At 47.7% G+C, this 19,066-nt stretch overlaps 2 protein-coding genes across 4 annotated transcripts in view; one reads left to right on the forward strand and one right to left on the reverse strand.

Moving 5' to 3' along the window:
- Pcyt1a (phosphate cytidylyltransferase 1, choline, alpha) overlaps positions 1 to 4,247 on the forward strand; it is a 42,546-nt gene extending 38,299 nt beyond the window's left edge. For all 3 annotated transcript variants that reach the window (XM_021184604.2, XM_021184606.1, XM_021184605.2), the window contains exon 9: positions 480 to 4,247. In XM_021184604.2, coding sequence (XP_021040263.1) covers positions 480 to 686 — 207 coding nt within the window. In that variant the 3' untranslated portion in view covers positions 687 to 4,247. The remainder of the gene's footprint in view (positions 1 to 479) is intronic.
- A 452-nt stretch (positions 4,248 to 4,699) lies between these two features.
- Slc51a (solute carrier family 51 alpha subunit) lies at positions 4,700 to 17,073 on the reverse strand. Its single transcript, XM_021184607.1, has 9 exons — positions 16,683 to 17,073; positions 15,521 to 15,615; positions 9,041 to 9,195; positions 8,110 to 8,183; positions 7,687 to 7,845; positions 6,722 to 6,833; positions 6,341 to 6,487; positions 5,540 to 5,645; positions 4,700 to 5,049 (listed from the first exon to the last, which is right to left on the reverse strand). Exons 1-9 carry the CDS (start codon positions 16,718 to 16,720, stop codon positions 4,913 to 4,915), a joined length of 1,023 nt encoding a protein of 340 aa, XP_021040266.1. The 5' UTR covers positions 16,721 to 17,073; the 3' UTR covers positions 4,700 to 4,912.
- Positions 17,074 to 19,066: the final 1,993 nt, after the last annotated feature.

Genomic DNA, 19,066 nt, shown 5'->3' on the forward strand with positions numbered 1-19,066 from the left:
AAAAAAAAAAAAAGAAGGAAAAACAGAGAACAGATAGAAAGCTTCCTCTCTGAATATCTGCTATGGGTTCCCCAGTGAGGGGGATCTGTCCTGAGGAATAGATCAGTGTTCTCAAACCAAATAAAGAACTCTGCTAGTGAGCCTTTGTTTTTGCTGGCATTTGGACTGCACACTAAGTAGCCCTTAGATGCCTCTGACAGAAGTCAAGGCTGGGCTGACTATTGTGAGCAGGTGGAGACTGCCTAGGACTACAGTTATGCCCTCCTCTCTCTGGAGTCATGTTAGCACAGCAGGGGCTAGGGAAACAAGTCAGGGGCTAGAGTGTTTGAGATTAGAATGCTTGAGACCATAGCTTTGATCACAGCAATGAGAAATAATTGCAGAGAGAGCCATAGTAATTTGAGATTTTGGAGGCTCCAGTGGAGGTGCGTGGGGGGCTGAAGGCATCTTCTAACTCTTCCTTTTGGTCTCCTCCCCAGAAGCACATGCTGAAGGAGGGAAAAGGTCGGATGCTGCAGGCCATCAGTCCCAAGCAGAGCCCCAGCAGCAGCCCTACTCATGAGCGCTCCCCCTCCCCCTCCTTTCGGTGGCCCTTCTCTGGCAAGACTTCCCCATCTTCCTCCCCAGCAAGTCTTTCTAGGTGCAGGGCTGTGACCTGTGACATCAGCGAGGATGAAGAGGACTAACTTTTCATCCCTGTTCCCTCTCTCTCTCCCTGCCCGTCACCTCCAGAAGCTCTCTGTCGAATTCCATTTTGTGATCCCAACACTAAACCTAAGGACATCTACAAAGAAAAGACAACCGGGGCAAGAGGACCTGGGAATGGGGAACCAAAACAGCCCATGCCCTGAGATATTCTCAGCCACACCAAGGAGGCTGCCCATACCTTAGAAGCCTGCTCTGCATCCATCTTCCCTCCCCAGAACTTTGCTTTACTGTTTATGCTCATGTAATCTTGACAGGGAAATTGTCATTTTTATCAATTTTTTTTTTAAAAAGTAGTCTTTCAAATATAGTAAATAGAACTAATTTTTTGCCCCTGAGGAGTGGGCAGAAGAAGGAAGCGTGGAATGCCCAGAGGCCTTTCTTCCTGAACACTAGTGCTTGCCTTCTGTTTTGAAGCAAAGTGGCTTGCCAGATCCTTCAAACAGGGAGCCATGCTAATGGCCAATTTGGGGACTATCATAATTTTAACTTCCCTAAAAAAAAAATCTCAAAGCTGAATTAGCTCCAGATTCCCTGAGTGTCCTGCTGGCCCATGTGTCAGCGTGGCTGTGGGAGGGAAGAGATCTGAGCCTAACTTTTCTTACTCCCTGAGGAGTTTCTTGTTGGACCCAATGGGGTCCATGAAGACACTGATGGGGATGAAACCAAACCACAGAGCATCTACTGCAGTTTTTCTGCTGTGTTCATCTTCTCAGAAAATCCTGTTGCCCAATTATTTGGGAGCTCTTGTCAATCTCTTTCCTGCACCCCACCTGTAAAGGAAGGGACATTTTGAGGGCTACTGTAATTGGAGAGAGGAGTGGGGTAAACTCAGTCTAGTTCAAGGGCAGTTGAGGTTGTTTCTGCTGGGCATGCGTTCCTCAGCCTGCAGCTGCCCTCTCAGCACCGCGCCCAGATTTGTACAAAGGATGCTTTGTAAGTGTTTGCTGCTTGCCCTTGACCTATTCATTGATCCCTGTTGCCTATTGCCATATTCAGCACTTAGACTTTCTCAGAGCATGCAGGCAAAAGCACCAGGAAACACTGGTCTCTGAAACACTCTCCTCAGCCTCTGCTCGTCTTAGAATATTCTTGGGTCAAAAGAGTATCGCATGGAGACTCTTTGCTCCAAGAGCTGCACTGAGCAGGGACTCCCTCCAGTGTTCCTCCAGAAGCAACAGGCATGGGTTAAAACGGCTAGCACACAGAGATCCGTGCCCTCTTGTCTGCCTGTGCCTGGTGGCCCCAAGAGGAAACAGAATTTCCAATGGAAGAGTACTGACTCTCAACACTTACTATTGAGCAGGAGCTGGTGCTTGCAGTCCCCTGGCACCCCGTGTCACTACATGGCCCAGCACGTTCATCACCATCCGTTATCCTGTAGCTGGATTTAGGGCAAAGTTGTTTATGTCCAGGACCTACTAGTTGTCATTCATAAATAGCCCTTGTGGGGGTGGAGCTTTCTTGTTTTCAACAAAGAAAACCACATTTTCTTTTTCCTTGTACCTCCTCACTGGTCCATGCTGGGACTATGAGCATTTTACAGTCCTCCCTGGACACTCTGGTGGAAGCTGTGCTACTGCCTAAGGGTCTGAGGCTAGCACCACACAGTGCCTGCACAGCAGGACTACCTAGGCTCCTAAACTATCTCCCAGGCAAAGCTGAGCAGAGAAGAGGGGCAAAGAAGCCCCACTGGTGTTCCAGTGGCCCATGGAAACACCATTGCTAACTAACTCCTCATGAAGGGCTGCTTTCACTCAGATCTGACCCATACGGCCTTGGCCTGGGATCCTTTCTCTGAACCTGTTGAAATTAGTCTTTCTCACATTCTGTACTGCTGTGTGGCTCACTTTAACTTTTCTACTTCAGTCTTCTCTTCGGGGATCCGTTTCTCTCTGCCTTATTCTCCCAGGTATACAGAGGTGGTGATGTCACTGCTGGCACTCACCTACTTGTTCTCTCAATGTGTGTCACCCAGGTGTGCCCTGTGGAAATGCAAAGGGAGCCGTTCATGTGCGATTTTCCCCCATGTAGTCATTCAAGTCTACTGTCTGGGTCCCAAACATGAGAGCGTCTATGCTGACAAGATATGTAACCCAGCTAGGACTAGCCTATGCTCATATTCGCCCTTTACTATCTCCTAGCACTCTGACTCTCAGATAGTTTAGACATAAGCAAAAATGCTGTGGGTGTGGCTGCATGCTAGGTACTTGAGGGTCAGTGTGCTCCTCGGTGCTAGAAAAAGGTGCTGTTGACATAGTGCCCCGTCGGCTACATGTATCTAGTTAAATGTGGTTAAGCCGTATAACGCTGTATCTGTGACTGTAGTCCACACCTTTTGTGCAACCTGGGCTATAGAGCTGTTTCCCCAAGTCTGTACAAGAAAGCAAGCAGCATGGAAGGGCCAGGAGAGCCGTAAGTTGTTTGGCTTCATAGCCTCTGTGCCTTAGGAGGAGGCTTGAAGACAGGAGCCCTGGAGCCGGTATTGAGGAAGAGCCAGTGTGACAGTTAACCTTGGCATGGACTGGAGGCTGAAAATAGAGGTTGCCACTTAGAGACGATAGAAGTGGAGCACCAGTGCCATGGCAGCCACTCCTGGGAGCTAAACCTGAGACCCTAACGTGAGGAAGGGGTGGAGTTGAGGTCGAGAATCCTGACAAAGAGAAAGACTGAGAGAACCTTTCTGGTCACTTTTCTCAGCAGCACCTTAGTTATTCTTGAGGCTGCTCACCTGACCAGCTGTCTAGGATGTCCCTCCACAGTGGCTCTCCTAAGTGCTTTGTCACTGCCTCCAGCCCACGTTCGCTTGTGTAACTCACGTTCTGGAGCCTGTTGTCTTTGAAATCTGTTCTTTATCAACCTTTTAATCCTTTCCAAAATCAATTCTGTTTCTTGCTTTGGTTTAATCCCCCTAAGCCATACCTTCTAGATTTCTGTCAGCATATGCGTTGAAGTTGAACCCACACAGTTCAAAGAAAGCTTCCTTAACAATGTTTTAAGACTAATGGTATTTTTTTTAAGCATACCAATATAAGTATTTTTAAAGGTATTTTTCAAAGTCATAACAATGATTGTTTTCTCTCAGAATATATTATCATGGGATGAAGAGTGGTCCCTAGCTTCTATTTTTCAAAATAAATAAGTAGGACATGTTCTTGGACTTACACTATTAAAAGTTAACTCTCCTAAAAGAAAAAAGAAATAAGTTTGCCAGAACTTTTTGTCGGCATGAGATTGGGGTAGAGAACAGAAATGCCAGGATTAACATTTAGATGACCCAGGTTGGGTTTCACTAGGTTTGAAGTGAGCTCCTTCCACCCTATTGGAGAAAGTGACTTTCTGAACAGTTAGAGTTGGTTGGTTGGGTGTTTTTGCATCAAGGCTCCTGAACAGAAAACACTGTTGGAAAGAGTCACCCATGACATTACCAGTGCAATGGGGAGTTTGCCTCCGAGTTCAGTGTATCACGTTACTGTCTAATACTTTGTGCAGAATTGTATTGGCTTTTGTCATTCAGCCAAATAAAGGCCATGTGTTTTTGCCTGGTGTTTCAATTTCCTGTCGTTTTGACCAGACATACATGTATGTAATGTTTTAAGTCCTGGGGGCTTTTATTTGTATTCTCAGGTCCTTTGATTTTGCATCCTAATTTTCTGTCCTCAGTATCAATACCTCTGCATCGCTACCACATTAACGAGCGTTCCGTTCCCAAAAGAAACTTTTCGGTTCTTACTGAAATGTCAAAAGGCTGGCACAAAGGGACCTCAGACCTCCCAATAGCCAACTGATGCTCCTAAGGAGAGAAGGATTCCAGTGCAGAGCCAAGCTTGGGGAAGCTGGGCTGGTGCTGTTGTGCCCGGCTAAGGTCTACTCCCATTCTTAGATAAACCATGTATGTCTCTTCCTCCTTTCATTCTCCTGTGCAGAAGCTCAAGGTGACTTTTGACGTATTCATGGTTAATAGTGGCGCAAACAGAAGCAGTGTGTCTTATGCAAGCATCTCAGCTTTCACCATTTATTACAAAAACGAGAAAGACTCAAAACAGGTTCAGCCCAGTGCACTTTACCTTCATCCCTATAGTCACATGGAAGCTGCCAGCCTGCTCTGCCAGGGGGAGCCTTAACCACAGATAAGGCTGAGGGACAGAAGAGAATTCCTGCTCTTCTGAGGAGTATAGTATGTCTTCCAGAGTCCAAGCCACTCTCCTCAGGCTTTGAGTGCTGAGTCCAGGTCTGGCAGTGAACAAGCCTCATACCCAACCTTGTCATCTTTCCTTCGATAGTACATTCGTGTCAGCACTGTCATCAGGAAGGTCTCCAGTATGAGCATGTGGCAGTTCATCACTGCAGTGTGGGGTGGAACATGACAAGAAGTTACACTGTGCTACAGAGGAGGAATCCATAGCAGCCCTAACAAGCAAGCTGAATGACTCCAGTTTACCTCCAAACCAGTACTAAGGGATACTAAACTGTTGTGTGGAGTGAGGCAGACTAATGGTAGCCAGAACTTGGCTCTGGCTTCTGTGATCTGAGACCAGTCCATGTGTTTTTTTCTGCATAGTCTGCTTCCTAACTGGACCCAGTCCTGTCCCAAGATGACCGAACTTGCTGGTTCGGCCATTAGGACTGGCCTCAAGCTGGGTATATTGAAGTTCTCTGTGATCAGAGAGGAAAGAGTAGTCATCTCGGAGCCTCCACCTGATTTCTTGGATCCTTCCTGAACATTTTGAGCAGACATCAGGCTGGCCCCCACTTGTGTTCCAAGATCCTTTCTCCCCTGATCTGCTCTCAGTTGCTCTCACCCACAAGACAGGAAGGAGCCCTCAGTGCATACCTTGAGACCTGATTTTAGAAGAGTAGGGAGGTGAGCAAGCGATCTGCCCGCTGTTAGCCAAAATGGAGAAAATGGCAGGCTGCAGGGCGGTCAGGATGACAAGCACCTGCAGAAGAGACGAGATGGGGAAGGGGCTGACACCTGCCACTCCTGGTCCTGAAGTCAGTGCAGGTTAGGCATACCATTAGATACGTTAGTGGGGTTAGCAGAGGACTGTGTTAACAGAAGACTAAAACTTAACCTTTATTGAAAATTGGTGCAGTTTCCATCTTTAGTCAAATTGTAATCCTGTTCCTGCCTCATATTCATTAGGGTTGCTCATTAAAAAAAAAAAAAAAAAAATCAGCTTATCTCCCTCTTTCATGGCCACCATCAGATACCCAGTAGCATCTAGCACATAAAATAGAGGCAGATTTATAGACAAGGTCATGTGATGATGGAGGCAAAGATTGAAGCAATACAGAAGAAGGCCAAGGAAGACCACTATGGATTGCTGGCCAATTCCAGAGAGGAAGTGACAAGCTGGGTTCTTCAGGCAGGTTCCAGTGAGATTACAGCCCTGCCTGCATTTTGATTTTGGGTTTCCAGGTTCTAGATCTGTGCAACAATATACTTCTGTTATTTTAAGCCTGGTTGGTGGTACTGTGGTACAGAAAGGCAAACAAGATAAAGTGGAAGGGGTGAAGATAATGTTCCAAATCTCCCAGGAAACCCAAAGATTAAGACTTGGGTCTGCCTTTGCCTCCGGCCGTCCTAACCCCAGTCATTTGTTGGCAAACACCATTTCTGGAAGGTAGTTACCTGGAACAGAGCAAACTTGGATCCCATATTCTGTTCACCCAGGTACATCTTGGCTTGACGGAAAAGGATGGCCAGGGACCAGAGAGCCAGAAGGGTAGACACAGCAAGGAGATTGTTGATCCAGAGAGCTGCACTCTTCTCAGAAATCTAGTGACAGGTCAGAAAGAAGTCAGGAGGACAAATGGTCTCAGTTTTCCCTCTTCCATGTGAAGGAAGGTGATATGATAAGAAAGCCCCAAAGCCTGGACTTCATCTCTTCCCATCATATTCTCTGGGCTGCCATTCTCCTGTGGCCACCCAGCCCTTGTCCCTGTGTTGCTAGTGCTCCTATATTAATTCCAGAACCCAAAGATAAGCCTTTGCTGCTGTCTCCTGGCTTACTTCTCCTGGGTCATAGATGCCGTCAGGAATGAGAAACAGGCCCACTATGCTCAGCATTATCTTGAAGAAGGCATACTGGAAAGGGCCCAGCACGAGCAGCTGGAGCTTCTTTCTGAGGGAGGAAGAGAGTGGATCCATGAACCACACACCCTAGGGAAGCTTAGTCCCTGCACCCAGCTAAGGGCTAAGGCTCCCATCATGACAAAGTAATGTCTTGTGGATGAAGGCAAGGTAGAGAATGTTGGGAGTCCTAGGAATGCCCCTTGTCTCCTATGACTCTTTTGAGCAGGAAGTATTAACTTCAAGTTCATTACTCAAAGTAGACAGAGGGGGAAGCAAGCACCCAAAGGTGCAGTTTTCTCTTTGCCAATAAAGTATGCAGTGCAAGCTGAGCATGATAGAACACATCTTTTTTTGTTTTTGTTTTTTTGTTTTTCGAGACAGGGTTTCTCTGTGTAGTCCTGGGACTCACTCTGTAGACCAGGCTGGCCTCAGAAATCTACCTGCCTCTGCCTCCCGAGTGCTGGAATTAAAGGCATGTGCCACCACTGCCCGGCTGATAGAACACATCTCTACTTCCAGTACTCAGAGGCAGAGAGGCAGGTGGATCTCTGTGAGTTCAAGGTCAGCCTGGGGTCTACAGAGTTCCACAATAGCCAGAGCTACATAGTAGGGACAACTGGTCTCAAACAAAACAAAACAAAACAAAACAAAACAAAACAAAACAAAACAAAACAAAACCCAATAAAGTAAGTGAACAAGCAGGGTAGTGAGCTGAAACTTAAGATTCTCCCTCCTTTCCCCTCTCCCCTGAGGCTGTGTCCCCGTGTTTGGGGTTCCTGACTGTGGGTGCCTGCCTTTATTATTGGCTTCGCCCTGTACAAGCCTAATAACAAGAGCCTTGAACTGGGGTTACAGAGCCTCGTGCTCACTTGTCCCTCTGGGATGCCCCTCTCCTACCTTACCTGGTAAGTATGAGAGGTGGGCAGCAGGGACAGCAGCAGCAGCAGGGACCCGTGTGCACCCTCATCGGGGTGTCCTTCAGTGTCCTCAGTACGGCTTTCTTCCCACCAAAGCCTTCCACCATGACCATCATCAGCAGGTAAAAGCATACGGCATAAAACCTGGGAGAGAAACGCAAGCGCATGGGTGGGAGCACCCAGGCACACACCTTTGCTGCTTAAGAGGAAGGTTTCAGGGAGAGATGGGGCTCACCGAGGGAAAGTGGGCACAGGCAGAATCCAAGAGCCGCACTTTAGGGACAGGTTGGGAAGAGCTAGATTCATATCAATGGGGCTTAAAGGCATGGACTCTGGTGGCTTGGGAGTCAGAAAGAGAGCGCAAAGTAATGCTTAGCCCTATTGTTGGGGGTTGGGCCGGACACTCACGAGGTTATGGCCATTTCCACAAGTGTGAGGGCGCGAGGAATCCAGAGACCAAAGCAGCAGAACACAGACACCACCTGATCACAGAAGAGCAGGACACAGGTTAAGGGAGGGGCGAGACCATCCAAACTTCTTGTAGCAAGAGCTCAAAGAAGCCAGACCTGTGTGTTGAAGGCCCTGGTCCTTCCACTTGTTAACTGCTGGGTCGGTGGTGGAGCAAGAACAGGACCCTGGGCTCTGCACCCAGAGCCAACAAAAAGAACCAGGAGACAGGAGAACTGATGCCACAAATTTATCTTGTGACCTGTACATGTGAGCTGTGGCATGCATGCTCCCCCATCATGGGCACACACACTACTACTACCACTACTACTGGTAGTAATAATAATAATAATAATAATAATAATAATAATAATAATGCATTTTTAAAAGAAATGAAAAATTCCAACTGGAAAATAACAATAAATTTAATTTATTAAATTTAATAAATTAGATCCAAGTCCCATGAGATGCTGCATAGGTAACTTTAAAAGGAGTTAGAGTTGCCAGAGCTGTGGTTCAGTGGCAGAGTGTTACGTCATAACAGAAATGAGGCAGGCCCACAGCAAAAGGGCAGCACTGAGTGTGACCCTGTGGAAATAAATGTCTGTATCGGAAGACGGCCTGCTTTTAACAGCAGTCATAGTGAGGTGAAAAAAGAAAGGCATGCCGTGGTGCCCAGTGAATTGCTGTCTCTACAGCCCTTTAAATGGAATACTTCACCCACTGGCTAGCCTTGCAAACAGGTGGGGATCAGTTCACATCACCAGTGCTACATGGTCCTGGCAGGCAGCTCTGTTCTGGAGCAAATGAGCTTAGGAGAACTCTCAAGACAGCCTGCCCCCTCTCCAGCCCCTCTCCAGTCCCTCTCCAGTCCAGGTTCCAACATCCTCACCGTGGGTGCAGAGCTACTCCAGATCAGAGTCCTCTTCTTGATGGGGCAAAGGGTGTTCTTGTATAGGTAAACAGCATCCTCCAGAAAAATGGCAACTGAGCCAGTGGTAAGAAAGGTCAAGATGATGGTGAGGGCAATGTCCACTGGGCCCAGTGCTAGAGGAGAAGGGAAGCAGATGCCAATGAGTTGAAGGGCAGATGCTATTCCAGGAATGCCTACAAGTTGTTAAACACCAAATAAAATCCGAGGATGAATGGTGAGTATGTGAATGTGTGTTTTGAGACGGAATCTCACTGTGTACCCCGCTGGCTAGCCTAGAACTGGGACTCAATTTGTAGACCAGGCTAATCTTGAATTCACAGAGACCCTTCTGCCTCTGGCTCCCAAGCACTGGGATTAAAAGTATGTGCCACCATATCTGGTCCTACAAAGGCTCCACATGCTTAGAAATATTTTAGAAATAGAAAATATCATCGTGAGTGAGGTAACCCAGACCCAGAAAGACAAATAAGGTGTGTGCTCACTTACAAGTGGACATCAGCTGTAAAGTAAACAATAATGATGCTATAATCTATAGATCCAAAGAAGCTAAGTAACAATAAGGACCCAAGGAGGGAAGCATAGATCTAGGTATTTGGTAACAGAAGAGGGAGCAGCCGAACAGCCTGCCAAGGCCCCTGCTTCAGCAATGGTGGTAAGTAATATGAAAGTATGGAAAGATACAAAAAAATCTCACTGGTAGGAGATGTATCTAGTCATTTTGTTTTGGTTTTTTTGTTTGTTTGTTTGTTTGGTTGGTTGGTTGGTTTTTTGAGACAGGGTTTCTCTGTATAGCTCTGGCTGTCCTGGAACTCACTTTGTAGACCAGGCTGGCCTTAAACTCACAAATCCGCCTGCCTCTGCCTCCCAAGTGCTGGGATTAAAGGCGTGTGCCACCACGCCCAGCGAGATGTGTCTAATCTTACTGAAACTTGATATGCTAAGGCTGGTTGATATCCATAGGAGGCCCCCCTTTTCTGAAGAGAAAGGAAGGAGTGGATGGGAGGCGCAGAAGGGGAGGAGGGAGGATTGGGAGAGGAGGGGGAAGGGGAAACTGTAGTCAGGATGTTAAATAAATAAATAAATGATATAAGTAATTAAAAATTTAAAATATGCATATATAAACGCTGGAGTCTAAATGCAGGACTCACAGGCTGGAAAGTGCTCTACCACTGTACCACAGCCTCAGCCCTTTCTTGGTATTCCCGCCTCTAGTGGATTGAGTCACAAAACTGGAGGCGATATGGAGGGCAACTTTATCTTTCAAACTCATGTTTTAGTTTATTCACAACATATGTTTCTAACCAACATATAATAATTTAAAAGGTCTAGTACAGAGCTTGGCTAGCATGCCTGAGGCCCTGGGTTTCATCTCGGGCACCCTTACTCTCCTTAAAAGGTTATGGGGTATGGTAGTTCACATTGGTAATCCCAGCAATCAGGAGGCAGGTCTAAGCGGACTGTTGTGAGTCCAAGGCCAGCCTGGTCTACATAGAGAGTTCCAGGGCAGCCAGGACTACACAGCAAGATCATGTCCCAAGAGTCTATACTAAAGAAATAATTCTAATAAAATAAATATATACAATAAATTGTTTATATAAACTATACCTTACCAACTCAAAATGCTTTTTTGCCCAATGTTTTCTCTATAAATTTTATGACTTTCATCATGAGAAGCTGATGCTGCAATTAGCATCCTTGGGTGTGTCTCCTAGAAGCAGATAGGAAAGTTTCTCTGGCAAACACTTGGAATTAGAGCTGAGGACAGAAGAAGATTGGGTTTCATGGATACTATATATTATTTATATGTATTATATATTATTCACAGATACTATATATTATGCTGGTGTGGAGGCAGAAGTGTTTAATCCTAGCACTTAGGGGGCAAAGATAGGAAGATCTCTGTGAGTCTGAGGCTAGCCTGGACTACATAGTGAGTTCCAGGCAACCAGGACTACATAGAAAGACTTTGTCTCAAAGTAGGGGGCAGTATTACATATTATTGTCCAAAGTGGTTAATGTAAATCTGTGCCCCCACTAGCCATCTATCACTCATTTCAGCACTAATTCACCTACACTTTTACAGGGACCACAGGCACTTGGTCACAACAATCCTGGCACATACCCTTCCCCCTTCACAACAGGACAAAACAAGTTCCTAAGACAGTAGCCAAGAGCAGTGTGTCAGACACACTTTCGTGCGTGTGTGTGTGTGTGTGTGTGCGTGTGTGTGTGTGTGTGTGCCTCCTCCTTCTTTTTAACTGACTGGTGTTTGACATGAGTTTTAGAAACCTCAGCTGCAGTCTGGGCAATGGCAGCACATGCCTTTATAATTCCAGCAGAGGCAGAGGCAAAAAGACAAAGGGGTGGGGGCTGGTGAGATGGCTCAGTGGGTAAGAGCACCTGACTGCTTTTCCGAAGGTCCAGAGTTCAAATCCCAGCAACCACATGGTGGCTCACAACCATCCGTAATGAGATCTGGTGCCCTCTTCTGGAGTGTCTGAAGACAGCTACAGTGTACTTACATATAATAAANAAANAAAAATCTTTAAAAAAAAAAAAAAAAGACAAAGGGGTGGAGGGGCGGAGAAGCAGAGAGGCAGAGACAGAGGGATCTCTGTTAGTTTAAAGTCAGCCTGATCTACAGAGTGAATTCCAGGAAAACCAGTGCTACACAGAGAAACCCCATCTCAAAAAAGTAAACAAACGAAAAGAAGAGAAGAGAAGAGAAGAGAAGAGAAGAGAAGAGAAGAGAAGAGAAGAGAAGAGAAGAGAAGAGAAGAGAAGAGAAGAGAAGAAACAATAGCCCAGCTTCATTCCTGTTGCCATGGTCCACCTCTGTCTACCATTGCCTGTAAACTCCTTCCTCCTGCCTCACATCTTGCTGACACCCAAGACAACATTCTGTCTATAGAAGTCTCTAGTAAATTGCACTTTGTGCCACCCTGGCTCTGTATGCCTTTGCCTTCATCTTCTGATATATCCCTTTGGGTTTGTGGCCATTTCTCAAACAGTGGGATTGGATCTTTTCAAAACAACGTGGTTTCAAGATCATTTATTTCTGACACTGGAAATTGAACCTACAAATTTACCTTTATGATTGGAAACAGAGAACAATTTCTTAAAACATAAGGAAGGGCCAGTGTGCTGGCACAGAAGGTACCAGGGCTTGCCATGTAAGCCTGGAGACCCAAGCTGGATTCCGTGGCGAGCATCTGAAACCTCGGCATTGCCACCTCCAGATGGGAGGCAGCTCTGCTTCTGGAGTCCTCTGCTGTCTGTCCTCTGCTCTGTCTGTCCTATCAGGAGACAGGTCATCTCTTGCACACTAGGTGGGGGCTCTACCACTGAGATATACTGCTGTACGCTTCTTTTAGGGAAAAAAAAACTTTTAAGACAGAATCTAAGTTGCCCAGGTGGGCCTAGAACTTACAAGTCTCTTGCCTCAGCCTCCTGAGTAGCCGAGATGACACACCTGAATTACTGAGCCCATATATGCTTCTTTTATGAAATATTTAGCTGTATATATGAGTCCTACCCCATGACCAACCTTTTGTTGGCTTGAGGTTTAAAAATATCTTTTCTGTGTCTGTGTATTAGAGCTTTGATTTTGTTTATGGTACCTTTTGTTTTCTATACAGCAAACAAACAAAAAAAACCCTGTGTTTACCTCATATAGTTAATGCTTGTGATAACGACCAATTATGCTCATGATTGTTTGTGCTTTCCAGTGGCCTGTGTGTGCATGTGTGTATAAATGTGTGTGTGTGCTCACACAAGAGCATGCACCTGCTTGTGTATGCACGTGTGTCTGTGTGTGCATACCTGTGTGCGTGTGTACACTCGCATGTGCGTGTATGTGTGTCTATGCAAATGTGTGTGCACTCAAATGTGCATGTGTGCACACATGTGTGTCTCTGTGTGCATGTCTCCTCCCTCTTGTATGTGTACTTCATACATGTGATTGTGGCTGCACCTGCCGAGGTATGAATGTGAAGCTGAGAAGACACCTTTCATGAATCAGTTCTCTCCCTGGTTCGAGGCAGTCTCTCCTGTCACTGCTGTGGCACCACTGGCTCCAGGTGAGCTGGTGGGTGAACTGCCAAGCCCGTGTCCTGCCTCCCCTCCCATCTATGTGTGCTATGACTCCAGACGAATGCCACCTCATCAGCCTTTTTATGTTTGTAACACAGGTCCTGGGAATCAAACTCAGGTCTTCAGGCTTGGGCCACAAGCACTGCTGAGCCATCTCATGGCCCTTTCTTAAATGGGAAATTATTTGCTGTTTCTAATCATACAGACAATTTCTATTTTTTTCTTTATAAAAAAAGTTTGCATTTTATATCACCTTAATCTGACCGAGTTAAAGCTAATTTCCCATGAAGGTATTTCCTTGGGGGTAGCTGCTGTCTGGTACCTCTTCCTAGGAGCCCACACCATAGCACCCTTCTGTGTGGACCCCCACGGAGGTCTGGCTGCCTGCAGACCTGCAGAGACCCTATCTCAAAAACAACCAAAATAAATGAATGAGTGAGAAAAGGAGGAGTGAGGGAGGGGAGGAGGGGAGGAGAAGGAGGAGAAGAAGGAAGAGGAGGAGGAGGAGCAGCAGCAGCAGCTGGAAGGACTGTCCTTCTTCCTCTCTGAGTCCCTTGCCTGTAATTGCCACGGCTCAGAATCATACTCCCCTGTCTAAATATTCACCAGGGCTCCTGCTCCTTGGGTTGTCTGTATTTTCCATGTCTTTCTTTCCTGCTGCCCTGGCTTAGCCTCTGCTCTCTCCAGCTAAATAGGGTCAACAACCGCACTGTCTTCTCCCTGCTTCTCCGAGGCTCCCCGACCCAACCCCCGTCATTCTGATTACTGATTAATGGTCCTTGAACACTCCATCCAGCCCTTCCCAGTCTTACAGCTAGAACTAGTGCCTCGGTCTTGAGGATAAAGTACAACCCTCGGGCTTGAACCCATTCAGGCCTCACCTCACCTGCCCAGCCCTCAATTACCTCAAGCTCCTCCACAAATAACCTTTGACCTTGCCAGATTTAGCTTCCCCAGTAGGGACCCCACTGGTTCATTCCCTCTCCACCCCCACCCCAGGAATGCCCATCACTCTGCACTGCTCAGATCTCTCCTGCTCCAGCCTCACCACACAGCTTGCTTGACCTTAACTATGAGACCTGGGGAGTTAACCTGCTTCCGAATCCTCTCGGGTTCTACCTGCACATGTAGTGGTAAGGTGACATGAGAATCAACATTGTGTGACACAGGCTTCAGAGCCTGAGTCCCGCTGACACTTTTGAGTTTAAGGTCTGAGCTGTAGAATGCTGTGCTGTGACCTGCAAGTGGTTTAGTGGCCTCCTTGGCCCCTACATATTAGATGTTAAGGACAGCCAACTGCCGGGTAGTGGTGGCACACTCTTTTAATCCCAGAATTTGGGAGACAGAAGCAGGCAGATTTCTGGGTTTGAGGCCAGCCTGGTCTACAAAGTGAGTTCCAGGACAGCCAGGGCTACACAGAGAAACCCTGTCTCAAAAAAAGAAAACAAAAACAAACAAAGAACAGGCAACCTCCAGTGTGACCACTCAAACTGTCTGCAGACACGCCAGATACCTCCTGGGCTGTGAACTGCGGGTGTAAGATGACGTTTGTCCCACTAGCTCTACTCTCTAAATAGGAGGAGCTGTGGAGCTAGATGCAGCAGCCACCTGCTGGCATGTGCTACAGAGTGCCACAAGGTATCTCTGCATCTGCAGCTGCTAGCAGTCTGACTCAGAACATCTGAAACAGAGCTATCCTTAGCCCAAGAACCTGGCCACATCTGTTTCCCACTGCACATGACCACACCCCCTTGCTTAGAAGGAATCTATTCTGGAAGGAGTCACCAAGAGGCTCACATCTCAGAAATAGTTAATCATGGTGTAGGAGACAAAATAAAACTGGCCTGGGCATTTTCCCTCCTAGAAACATACATGGTCACTTTGCTCTCAATAGTCTGGAGGCCCAATGAATGACCTCAGTTCCGCCCCGTGCCTTCCACGTTCAAAAGCATCTCCGTACGGGGAAGACAAGGTTTCAGGCCTCTGCCATGCTGTGAGCTCTCTTAGGGACTATGTGCACCCTCCAAGGGAACTGCAGGGCGTGGGTCATTAGGTACCATCTTGAAAGCTGAGAACACAAATAAATGTCCCAGATCTCAGGGTTGCAAGTTTGAATGTGTCTTGAGATGGGTGAGTGGAGGCTCATTCTCAGGTTTGTCTCCCGGGCTAGATTCTCATGCCTCACTGTGGCCCATTGATGCCTTGGGAAAATTGCCCTTCTCCAAGACCTTGGCCATTTTGAACACCAGTTCAGCCATCCTCTCGGTTGACCAGATGGGAGCCAGCTTTTCTCAGCTCCCGCAGCTGTCCTGGCTTCCAGCTCCTCCAGGGGGCCCCCTGACTCACCTCTCAGGAGCTGGGCTGCGGTGGGAGGGTGAGAGAAGCAGGCAGGGGAGATGCTGTAATTGGTCTCCAGAAGTTCCAGAAGCTCTACTGTGTACCTGGAGAGACACAGGTCTGCTCAGAAGCAGGCAGCGGGGGAAGGGCTGTGGCAGACTACACAGTAAGCACTTAGTCCATCTCAGAGACTCCTGAATGCAAGGAGATAGTCCACTGTTTCTCAAGGCCCTGGAGAACTGGCTTAGGCTGGAGTATAAAACACAGTTAGCCAGGGGCAGCTCCATCAGGGCAGTCGCCAGGGAGGGTGAGCAAGGGAAAGAGAAGGCTCTCAGCAGGCATGGTAACGCAGGCTTGTAAGCCCAGCACTGGAGAGGGAGGCTGAGGCAGGAGGATCTTAATTCAAGGCCAGCTTTAACTGTGCAATGGCATGGTAAGACTGTCAGAAAAAAAGAAAGGAAAAAGAAAAAGTAAACTGGACTGTGGTAACAAACAGCTTTGGCTCCAGCACTCAGGAGGCAGAGGCAGATGTATCTCTGAATCTGAGACCAGCCTGATCTACAGAGTAAGTTTCAGGACAGTCGAGGTTACTTAAAAAAAGAAAGGAAGAAAGGAGAAAAGGAAGGAAGGAAGGAAGGAAGGAAGGAAGGAAGGAAGGAAGGAAGGAAGGAAGGAAGGAAGGAAAGAGGGAGGGAGGGAGGGAGGGAGGGAGGGAGGAAGGGAGAAATGGAGAAAGGGAGAAAGGGAGAAAGGGAGAAAGAAAGGGATGGGGGGAGGGAAGGAAGAAGGAAGGAAGGAAGGAAGGAAGGAAGGAAGGAAGAGAAAACAAGAAAAGAAAAGGTAATCCCTTTAGTATCAAGATGGGCCTGCCCTCTGTTGGTCGGGGCCTCTGTGCCTGTCAAGGATCGCCTTCTGCAACCCTAACCTCTGTAATCCTTTCCTGCCCATGTTCAGAGGCAGTTGACAGCCCTGAAGTGGCCACACATGACCCAACCCCACAGCTTCCCTGAGGCCCAAGGAGACTGTCAGGCAGATTTCAGTCTTATCTTGTTTGGCATGCTCAAAGTCAAAGGCCCAGTGAACGAGTCAGGGAGGCCAGAGCCTAGGGGCTGCTGCTGCTGCTGTTTCTTAGCAGCTGGCTCCCAGCCCAAGACCTGCCACCCTTACTTACCTGGGGTCAAGTTTGATATGAGTCCTGCCTGGCTCCATCCTTCTTTTCTCTCAGGCAGATGCTGAGGACGAGGAGGGTCAGGCAGGGACAGCCACTGAGGGGTGGCGAGGTTTCTGTCCCGTATTGAGGCTCTCAGAGCCTTGTTCGCTGGGTGAAGGCTAAACAGTAAGTGGAGCCTCCACGCCTGTTTCATTACCTCCTCAAGCCTCCAGTGTCAAGCTTTTTATCTCAGAGTTCACCCCTGAGGAATTTGATCCTCTGTGCTGTGCCCAGTCTCCTGACTCCTCCCCACAGCGTAGGCGCGGTCCCTTCCACCTCTTTCAGACAAATGCCGTTGATCACAACCTTGTAGCTGATCTACCCAACCCTTCCTTCAACTTCATGTTCCCTTAAAGAGCCCTCTAAGGCTCAACTCACTGGACCCAAGAAAAAAATCCCTGATAGGTCAAGAAGAGGAGGACAAAGTCCTCACGTGGTCAGTCCTCTGGGTGATCCTACAGAGGAAGCATAGACTCTGGTCCCTTGGCACTGGGGAGACTCAGGGATGAGGTCTTACTGTGTCAGGGTCTGGCTTAGCACATGGTGGGGGTGGCTGAAAAGGCCAAGGAGGCCTGTGTGCCTCTGTTGCTGCTGTTTCTAGACAGTCTTTCTAGGCAGTAGCCCTAACTGGCCTAGAACTCATTATGTAGACCACGCAGGCCTTGAACTCACAGAAACCCGCCTGCTCTGCCTCCTGTATGCTGAAATTAAAGGTATGTGCCACCGGCATGGCTTCTAGAGGTTGCTTCGTAAAAGTCAGCCTATCTTGTGTTGAGAAGGGACTTAGCTACATAGCTGGACCTGAAGACCAAGCCAAGTGGGGGCTGTGTAGCATCTAAGTGTCAGAGCTGTGTGGTCAGATTTCTGATCACTTTGACAGGGCTTTATTTATTTATTTATTTATTTATTTATTTATTTATTTATTTATTTTGGTTCTTCAAGACAGGGTTTCTCTGTATAGCCCTGGCTGTCCTGGAACTCACTCTGTAGACCAGGCTGGCCTCAAACTCAGAAATCTGTCTGCCTCTGCTTCCCAATTGTTGGGATTAAAGGTGTGTGCCACCACTGCCTGGCAACAGGGCTTCGTTTAAAAAGCCAAATAGGGGCTGGGGAGATGGCTTGGCCAGTAAGCACTCACCCTCCAAAGAAAGAGACTGGCTTTGATTCCTAGCACCCATATAAAAATGCTGGGCTTGGGAGGGTAAGCTTGAAATCCCACACCTGGGGCGGTGGGAATGGCAAGGTTCCTGGGCCTCGCTGGCCTGCTAGGTTAGCCTCATTGGTGAGCTCCTGGTTCAGTGAGAGACCCCACGATGTGAATGAGCAGAGACGAATGCACCAGGGTAAAGGGGGCTCGACTGTGGAGGTTCAGTAGGAGACTTGAAGGAGTGAGACCCGGGCCTTGGGAGCACTGAGTCCTTAGACAGTTCACCATGTCTCTCGAGTCCCGAAGTTTACCCTGCATACAAAGCATAGTTCTTGGGACAAGGCAATAAAATGCCAGGAGTGCAGGTCTCAGGGGCCCAGCTACCTCATTCCTCAGGTGGAGGGAAGGGCAGGAGAGGAAGCTAAGGATGCTGCTGAAGGTCAGTGGCCTCAGCCACACCTCAGAGGCACAAGCTGACTCAAGCCACTTCCACTGGAACGTACCTCAGGTCATTCATCTGAGGCCGCTGAGAAGCCTTGAGCTGACGCCACTCACAGCCCTGGACTTTAGACTTTCCTGGAGGAGACAATCCTCAAAACCGGAGGGCAAGAGGGAGCTGGGAGGGACTTGAGGCAAGGCCAGAGACCCCAAGGGAGATGGTACAGGTGGATGGAGGCAGCCTAGAGGATGCTCCTGTCCTGCCCAATGTCTCTCTAAGTAGCTGTTTCTTTACGGTGTCTCCATCAGGTCAGGCCAGGGTTCTAGCCCTGCTCACCAAGGTTCCACATCTAGAAGGGCCCAGCCGGGCCAGGCAAATTCTTCTCCTGGGTACCCTGGACTGCTAGCTGCCAGCCGTATGTTTAGAACTAATAGGAACCAATCAACCTTCATTTATTTTTTGTAATAATTTAAATTAGCATATGTTCATTGTATAAAATAATGGCTTCGTTGTGTTATTTCATTTTTAGTTGGAGGCCAGCCTAAGCTACAGAATGAAATCCTATCTTTACATTGGTAAACAAACAAAATGGTAAAAAACAAAACAAAAAAACCAATCCTACACATGGAACTATCTCATGTGGTTTCTTTTTTATGGTGGCCTGCTTAGCACTTACCTAGCAGAACACTATCACATTAGTCAAGGTCTATTGGTAGTGTAATGTAGTCAAGGCCTATTGGTAGTGTAATGTAGTCAAGG

Source organism: Mus caroli, chromosome 16 (assembly GCF_900094665.2).
Source record: "Mus caroli chromosome 16, CAROLI_EIJ_v1.1, whole genome shotgun sequence".
NCBI lineage: Eukaryota > Metazoa > Chordata > Mammalia > Rodentia > Muridae > Mus > Mus caroli.